This window comes from Lepidochelys kempii, chromosome 11 (assembly GCF_965140285.1).
Source record: "Lepidochelys kempii isolate rLepKem1 chromosome 11, rLepKem1.hap1, whole genome shotgun sequence".
Lineage (NCBI taxonomy): Eukaryota > Metazoa > Chordata > Testudines > Cheloniidae > Lepidochelys > Lepidochelys kempii.
The window spans coordinates 78184936-78193605 of record NC_136390.1 but is presented as its reverse complement, the minus strand read 5'-3'; the positions used below and the strand labels follow the sequence as shown (position 1 = coordinate 78193605).

Below are 8670 nucleotides of genomic sequence, written 5' to 3'. Positions count from 1 at the left end.
GGAAGGTCAGAGGAACACCTGCAAGGAGCAGATCTGAGTTTCGTCTTGTGCAGTATCCACGTTTGGTCTCATTCTGGTTTCTATTCGAGTCTGGCTGACACCCTGAGACATGAGATTTACTGTCCCTTCCAGAATGTCATCACTGGGGCCCTACCAAGTTCACGGCCATGAAAAACACATCAGGGACTGTGAAATCTTGCTGTTTTAGGGGAGGGGGGCTCCTGTCCTGTGCCAGACTCCAGTGCCTGGGCTGGGCTGGGGAGGGATTTCCTCCTCTCCTGCAGAGGCCACTCCCAGGGCCGGGACCTGGCTGACTGGGAGCCCAGCTCTGAGGGCAGCACAGATGTGAGGGTGGGCTGTGGAGTCAGAGCAGCCGTGGAGCTTCCTGCAGCCGGGGGAGGTTCCCAGAGGTGGGTCTGATGCTGTCTGTGCCGGGGAAGAGGAAGTCCCATCTCTCCCCAGCCCGGCCGGGACTAGCAGCTGGAGCCTGGTTCATGGTAGGAGCCCTTGGCTGGGGCGCCCTCAGCCTTGCCCTTCTCTGGCTTTGGGCCCAGCACTCAGGTTAAAGGGGCCTTGAGCAGGCTGTGGGGGACCATGGTGTCATGATCACAGTTGCCCTCCTCTAAGGCCGGCCCTGCCCCCGGAAAAGTGATGACTCCCCATACCTTGTGATCCTCTCTTCTGTGCTCTGCTGGCCAGGCTGCTGCCTTTGGAGCTGGGTGTCCGGACAGCAGCCGCTGCTCTCTGGCCGCCCAGCTGCAAAGACAGACCCCCGGTTTGGGTTGGGACCCCCACGGTTACACCAACACATCTGAAAGCATGAAATTGACCTTTTAAAATCAGATGGCTGAACTTGACCAGAGTGGACCATGAATTTGGCAAAGCCTAGTCGTGGTTAATTGGGGTCACTCTGGGTGCTCTTGTTCAGAGAAATGTCTGGCTCCTGTTGGAGTGGAGCCAGGTTTCGTGGTTGATGGGAAGGCGGTTGGGGGGTTCCCCACACCTTTAGGCTGGTACCATGAGACCCCTCAGGATGCTGATGCGGCAGTAGCCTAATAACTTGCGCACACACCCCCTGCCCGCCCCAGCTTTCCTGTTGCATTGGCCCCTCAGTCACAGCCCTGCCGCTGGCGTGACAAGGCCCTTGGCTCGGGACTGGCAAGCCTCAACTCCCAGGCTCTGCGTTCCTTGGGCCGTGTGAGTGCCCGGGAAGCTGAGACCCCCCCGAGGCTGTGCGGTGCAGGTGGACACTGCCTGGGCTCGGGCTGGCTACGGGAAGAGGCCCAAGGGCTGCCCCTGGGGTGCTGTGCTAGGAGCCAATTCCCCGGCTCCATGGCCACAGGTCGAGGGACCCTGAACTTACTCAGCGAGACCCCAGCCCAGCCCGAGCTGCGGCTCCCCATGGAAAGGTGAAATGTCAATAACTACTGAGTGCAGGCCTAGCAGTCAGTGTTGATGTTATATCCAGCCCCGCACCAGCTCGCTGCTTCCCCTTTTGCTGCCGGGCACAAGCAGCATGGTGCCGGATGGAGCCCCATGCTGTGCTGCCAGACGGTCCCATGCCCCCTAGTGCCGGACAGAGCCCCGGCTCCCCGCAGCCCCTAGCGCCGCAGTACTGGACAGAGCCCCCATGTCCCTCGTGCCATGGTGCCAGATGACACCCCAGGTCCCTGCAGCCCTAGCACCAGATGGAGCCCTGGGCCCCCAGTGCCATGGTGCCCCTGGCACTGCGGTGCCACCCAGAGTCTCTCTCCAACTGACCAGCAGGGGTTAGGAAAGTGAGGAGCTGAACACCTGGGAGCTAAGGGCAGGCCCTGAAATCCCAAAGAGGGTGTTGGATCCCAGCAGCGCCCAGGGCCTCCCAGCCCCAGGTGCTGTGGCCATGCAGTAGGCTTTGTTGGCCAGTGCCGGGGCCCAGCTGCCTGGGTGCATGTACAGCTGGGAGGGGGCAGCAGGCGGTGGGTTGGAGCTGTGCAGGGAAAGGGGCCTCCGTTGGGGGGGGTAGATCCCTCTTTCATCAGGGTGACCCCCTGCGCTGGGGCTGGGCTGGAGCAATGGCACACGGGCCCTGGCTGGGAGTGAGGGTGTTGGGGGCAGGGGTCGAGTCCAGGCTCCTGGGACACCCTGACCTATGCCCAGCCCCCAGGGCCCTTTCCTGCTGGAGGCCAGCTCAGAGTTCAGCCGGTACCAGGCACGCGGATGAGGCAAGGGCAGCTGCCCTTGCCAGGGTGGCCAGCAATGCACCCTGGGGAGAGGGGCGATAGGCAGGCAGGGCCTTTCCAGCCAGCATCCCATCCCAGGTGCGCCAGCCCTCGGGGGGGGCTGCTGGCCACACAAGCCCTGGGGCTCAGCAGTGCCGGGGCCCAGTGACACAGCGTGGGCGGGCACGAGAGAGAGGCCTAGGGATTTGCTGTGCTTGTCAGGCCTGCCATGGGCACGTCGCGCACACAGGCTGGGCATGGGCTTATCTGCCCAGCCCGGCGGCGGGCAGAGCCAGGGCAGGGGCAGTTACCGCGAAGGGACTCCAGGTGAACACGCAGGGGCGCAGACAGCGTGGCATCTACCCACCGCGGTGACAGCCTGGTTTACTGGGCATCCGGCCTCTCTCTTCTGAAGGCCCGTGGCATGCTGGTGAGCGAGGTCAGCGTAACATCCGTAGTAACCGGGGCTGAGGCCTTGGCTACTCATTGTTAGTACGCGTCAAAGTCTGACCCAACGGGGCGAAAGGGCCCGGGCGGGCGGGAGGCAGACCCCTCCCTGTCTCCAGCCTCAAGGGAGCATTAGGGCTTGGCTGTGTTAGTTACTTACAAGGCAGCAGGGGCTGGGACATCACCGGGAACCGGGCCCCCTCTTGTCACAGGGTCACGGACCTTTGGGTGCCATGTCAGGCTCGAGCATTTTGCCCTCTGCGCAGGGCCTGCCTGGGAGCCCGGCCAGCTGTGCTGGGCCAGCCTCTTGGCGAGAAACACGGTGCTGAATGAGAGGCTCAGTTGGTCCACTGGGTTTTAGGCCACACGGGGTCATTTTACTTTTGCTTGCGTGTAACCGTCCAGCTTTATTCCTGACCCGTGGTAGCACTTAGCCCTGTGTGCGCCCCCAGGAACCTAGCAGGCTCAGTGTATGGGCTCTTTAAAGCAGCAAAAACCTTACTACTGCGTGAGCGTGTGCAGCCAGGGGCTGGCCGCCGATGGGAGATGCTGTTGGGAGGTTCACAGTTTAAGGCACGGTTTGGCTTGGCAGAGCCCTGCAGTGTTTGCTGGCATGGCTGGGAGCTGGCAGGCAGCTTAGCAGTATTAAAACGCCCCCAGGCTGGGGCTGGGGGCAGGGGAAGGGGAACGGCATGGCGCACAAGGCTGGGCCCTCAGCAGATTGTCACAGCGGGGTGTCTGCTACTGGCCAGGCACCTCCCCCAGACACCAAGGGCACGTGGGCGTGCGCAGCCAGCCAGCACTGCCCACCAGGCCGCGGGCACGCAGGCTGCTGTGTGCCACGCCCCAGCACAGAAGGGTTGTGGTCTTGAGCTGCCCTGCCCCGGTGGCCACCGCTGCACCACTGTGCAGGCTGCAGGCCCCAGAGGAGCACAGCGTCTAAGGGCAGCAATGGGCCCCTAGCCCTGTGCTGGGCTGCCAGCAGCTCCCCTGTGCTTACAGGACCCCCCCCGGGCCATCTGTTACAGTCAGCTGATGTATGCCAGGCACACATCACCTGCTCAGCCCGACCCAGTCCCCACGGCTGCCCGGGGGGGGGGGGGGGGGCAAGGAGAGCCAACCACGGTCCCGCTTGGGTCGAAGCTCCCTGGACGTATGCAGCATGCGCCGTAGTTATGCCACAAGGCCCCAGGTTACGCCAGGACTTTCCAGCCCCGTAGCACAGAGCAAGGCTGCTCTGTGGGCCATGCTGTAAAGCTACAGACCCGTGTGCGGGGAGGGCAGGGCTGGCCCCCTAGGGCGGCAGCAGATTCAGCGCCAGAGGGGCCTGGGGGAGCTAGGGTGGAAGCAGCTGGCTGGGGCAAGAGCAGCTGCAGCGGCTGCACAGGTGCCATTCAGACCGTTGCCGAAGCAGCGCATGGGGGGAGGGGCAATCGGGTGCAGTGCTCCAAGCCCCAGAGCCTGGAGTCAGGTGATTACACGGGACCCTCAGCTTTCACTACAAAGAGCACACTTCTAGCCCTTGTGGGGCAAAGCTGGAACACAGGACCCATGAGGGCTGACACCAGAGGGCCCCAATGGCTTGTCTTAGCAACATCTTGGGTGTAGCCCCCTCCCCCGCCCCCCCGATTTCCTGGTTAGCTTGGCACAGGTCACCCCCAATGAGCATGTGTGCGCATGCACAAGTGTCTGGAAAACCCGGCCCAGGAACCACATCAGTAACGGAGCCGTGGCACTCAAAGCAGCAGGCCTGGCGCTGGGACGGGACTCCGGGCTGGCGCCGTTCTGTCCAAACAGGCCGTTCGTAACACAGGTCTGCACGGTGCAGCTTCTGCCGGCGCTGAGGCTGTGATGGGAGGGGCGGCGTGGGCAGGAGTGGCAGCCTGGGGGCCGAGGGTGAGCACAGCCCGGGGATGGGCGGCCCCTACGAGCTAGGACAGGCCTGCAGCCCCTCCCTGGCCTGCGCTCCCGGCTTTCTCAGCTGCGCATTGACAGCGCGAGGAAGGTGAGAGGACCGCGGCAGGGCTGGCTGCTGGCTGGGACGGTGATGGGGCTGGGGTCTGCATGCAGGCCGCTCCCTCGCGTCTCCTCTCTCAGATGTGCACGCTGCCCGGCTCCGAGCTCCTCTCCTTCCCCGGCGCCTCCTCAGCGGGGCTGCAGAGCTCCTTGGCGAAGGCCGGCTCCTGCGGCACCTTGCCCCGGCGGCGCCTCACGGCCTCGCACACCGCTGCCCCCAGGTACGCCACCGCCAGCAGCGTGAAGTAGGCGAAGTACACGTAGAACTGGGGGGGAGAGAGCGCCCAGGTTAAACCCACCGCCTGCCCCCCGCCAGTCACCCAGCCCTGCCTTGCTGGCTGGCACCAAGAGGTTAACGGTAGCTGGGGGGGCAGGGCTGACCCCGTGCCCCTCCCTGCACTTTCTGTACCCAGCGGCAGGTAGCCGCGTAGCTCCCTGATAACTGCTGTGTGATGTGACGGGGGGGGCCCGGCTGCACCAGGGCCTGGAAAAGCGGCGGAAAATCATGGCGAGCGCACAACCTAAGGGAACAGCCGTAAGCGGGCTGTTCCCTGTGGGCTGCAGCTCTCGCTCACCAGCGCTGAGAACAGGAGCTGGGCCTCCCCCAGCCACTGGGCCCAGCCTGGGGGGCAGCCCTCTGCCAGCAAAGCACAGGGGCACCCTGCCAGCCAGCCAAGAGGGCAGGGCAGCCAGAGTGACCGAAAAGGTTGGCGGGGGCTGAGTGTCAGAGACCCTGGCGGGCAGGCGTGGGACCGGTGAGAGCTGCCAGAAGGGAGATGCAGGCATTTCCCGGGGAAGGCCAGGAGAGCAGCAGAGGAAGGTGCCTGCTGGCTTGAAGCTGCGGGCAGAGGCCCGGAAGCAGTGGATGAGCTTCCCCCTGACATCCCCGCCCAGGGCGCCCTGGTCAAGAGGCAAGGAGCAGGGCAAGCCTGGGGCGCGTGGCCGCGGAAGGGAGCTTGGGGCAATAGGGGGACGGGGGGAGGCAGCGCGGGCTGGGGCACCAAAATACATTTTCGCCTAGGGTGCCATTTTCTCTAAGGCTGGCCCTGTCCCCACAATGGAGGGCTGGACCCAGGAGACGAGAGAGTGGGCTGAGGAGAGTGAGGGATGCTTTACGGGCAAGGATGAGAGGCTGGAGTGAAACCCCCCCCTTTGACCGGAAAGGCTTTGGGTCCCGCTGGGAACAGCAGGGTTGCACTCCAGCTGACGGCTTGGGGGGTGTCCTGGCAGGACACCAGAGGAGCCCAGGTGAGGCAGAAGATGCTGGCGTGTGATATGTGGGGGGTCACGTCATGGGAGTTTAAAGACTACGTACACTGGACTGATAACTACACCGTTTGGGGAGTTATGTTTTGGAAAATTTGTAATAAACCAGCCCCAAGGAGGGGTACTACCAAGGCAAGAGAGCCTAGTGTAGAGTCCTTGGGTTACCTGGGAAGGAAACTGAGGCAGGCACACTAGTCATGCCATGGCCTGTCACTAGAGGGTGCTCCAGGTGAGTGGTGGCTCTATGACAGGAGCGCTATTAAATTGGCCCAAACAACCTTAACTCTGCCCCTGTCCACCCACCAACCTCCTTGGAAGGGTGCCCTATTTTTCCATCAGCCTTTTTCCCCAGTGAGTTGCTCCTAAGCAAGTGTTCATTTCCCAGGGCTTGGGGAACTCGGCAGCCCTCGGGCTCAGCTCCCATTTGGGAAAGTGAGCAGCAGAAAAGCACAGACCTGGCTCCCCGGCAAAGCATGAACCACTCCCTGTCCAAGCCAGCCAGGGCACTGGTCCCCGCGCACAGTGGGCTGAGGGCACTTTCCAAGGCTTTGCTGGGGCTCTAGGGCTCTTTAAAAATGGGGCACATGGTGAAGTTAACCCTCTTGGGCTGACTCAATGCCACACAGGTACGTCAGCCGGGAATGCACACGGGGGGGGAGTTGTTTGCAGCTGAGGTGGTAGCAGGTGCTTCCCTAACAATGGGGAAGGGGCAGGGAGGAAGCCAGGCTGGGGGCCCACACGTTGGCATGAGCTAACTTGGCCGGCAGCGCCATCCGGCAGGGGCCCGCTCAAGTGCAAAAGGGGTTTAAACATGACACGGGTCTCGGACAGGAGCAGTAACCAGCCAGGGCAGAGCCAGATGGCAAACCAGGCGAGCAATACCGATCGCCAGTCACACCCCTGCCCTGCCCGCCATGGGGCTACTTTCATGGCTGTTGGGGGCAAAGTTCCCTCTAATTTTTCACAGGCCGTGTGCGCAAAAAATGTCTTCTGTGCAAATTGTTGTGCGTGCCGTGTGCACGGGGTTCAGGGTCTGTGTGCACATGCGCACAGCTCAGGGGGAACAGTGGTCACGGGGTTCCCTTATCCTGCCCAGCTACCAACCAGCCCCTCCATAGGCTTCTCAGCCTGGGGCAACCCGACCCGCTCGGCCTCCTGCGCGGCTCCCCAGGGGCAGCTGAGCAGCCCCCTTACCTGCGGATGCACCGAAAGGCCCAGGCCCCGCTTGTCTGATATGATCATGGTTATGATGGTCTTCAGGACGGTGGCAAAGAAGGTGTTCACGCCAAACACCAGGGCACAGAGCTCTTTGGAGAGGGAGGTGGCAATCTGGAAACTGCCATCAAAGCGAGGAGAAAGCAATCACTCAGCGGGGCAAGGCAAAGCCACGACCGTACAAATACCGACGGGGCGTCTGTGTCTGGCGGCGAACGTACGGCCAGCTCCTCAGCCAGTGCCACGAGCGCCCTGCCTGGCCTGGCCGAGGGGATCCGTCCCCACGTGCATGTGACATGTCCGTCTGTTTATAGGGCAGGGGTGGGAGCTCCTGGCTAGGGCCTGTGCGACCCAGCTGGGATCTCTATGAGAGGCACAGGGTGGGCGTTACCAAGCGCCTAGTTACGGGAGCACTCAAGGCGCCCTGGGTCTGAGAGGTTGTGCTCACTCAGCACCTCCCAAAATCCCACAGGAAATACGCCACGTGGCGTTCCTGGCATGCCCACCTCCTGCCCTAGGCTGGCAGAGCCTGGCACTGCTTCTAACTGTGCAGTGCCCGTGGCCCAGTGGGCTTCTCTCCGCTGCTTCAGCCTTCAGGGAGGCAGACCTGCCCCCTCCGCACCAGGGCAGCTCGAGCCCATCTAAGCCCTAGAGGCTGTGCTTGGGGGTGCTGCGGGCCCGGGACTCCTGCAGGCTCCGGTTCCATGTGCTTTGGGCTACAGGGAGTGGTGCCGTTGTGCCCACGCCTGTAAGGGGCTGGAGAAGGCCGGTGCCATGCGAGCTGCCTCCATGGCACTGCCAGCACGGCCGTGACCTGCACCAGCCCAGGCCTGGACCAGTCAAGGGCCAGGGGCTTGGGAGGTACATCACTGGAAACGGTCCCACCTACAACTCACACGAACCCCCTGTGACACCCACCCCAGTAGGCACTGCGCCAACCTGGGGAGCAAGGGTCAGCAGGCCTCTCTGGATGTGGGCGGAGGGGCCCCACCGGAAAGCCCCGGCTGCACTGGCCCTGTCCCTCTGCTGGGAGCCCAGCCCCCAGGCGCAGCTCAGGGCCAGCCACCAGCCCCTCGCCGCAGCCCACGTTCTTTGCACTCTGATACCAGCGCGCCTGCCGGGGGGGGCGTGGCAGACCCGGCGTCCAGCTGCAGCCAGGACTATACACCTGTGTCCGTGTTACTAGTGGGGGACCCAGCAGAGCGAGACCCCCCCAACTCACATGGCTATAGGCACCAGGAACTGGTAGGAGCCCCTGAACAGGATGTAGGCCCCGTAGCAGAGCCAGATGTTGCTGGTGGTGCTCATCAGCAAGAGCAGCCCCGCCTGGAAGGCCGTCACGCCGCCAATCACCAGCTCCGACCACAGGGCCCAGCGGATCTTCACGTAGCCCGCAGAGAAGGCGGTGATGGCACCTGGGGAGACAAGGCGTCAGTGACTGCAGCCTGCCCGCAGGGTAGGCCCGTGCCCGGGGCAGGAGCCTGCCTGGCTGCACTCGGTCCCGCGGTGACAGGAAGTAACCCGG

The 8670-nt window shown here is 63.4% G+C and overlaps 1 protein-coding gene across 2 annotated transcripts in view; it reads right to left on the bottom strand.

Annotated features, from left to right (window-relative positions):
• Window positions 1-2987: 2987 nt before the first annotated feature.
• The window catches only part of SLC19A1 (solute carrier family 19 member 1), a 40616-nt gene continuing 34933 nt past the window's right edge, over window positions 2988-8670 (bottom strand). For both annotated transcript variants that reach the window (XM_073306910.2, XM_073306909.2), the window contains 3 exons: window positions 8368-8560; window positions 7125-7266; window positions 2988-4930 (listed from right to left, as the gene is read on the bottom strand). In XM_073306910.2, coding sequence (XP_073163011.1) covers window positions 4742-4930; window positions 7125-7266; window positions 8368-8560 — 524 coding nt within the window. In that variant the 3' untranslated portion in view covers window positions 2988-4741. The remainder of the gene's footprint in view (window positions 4931-7124; window positions 7267-8367; window positions 8561-8670) is intronic.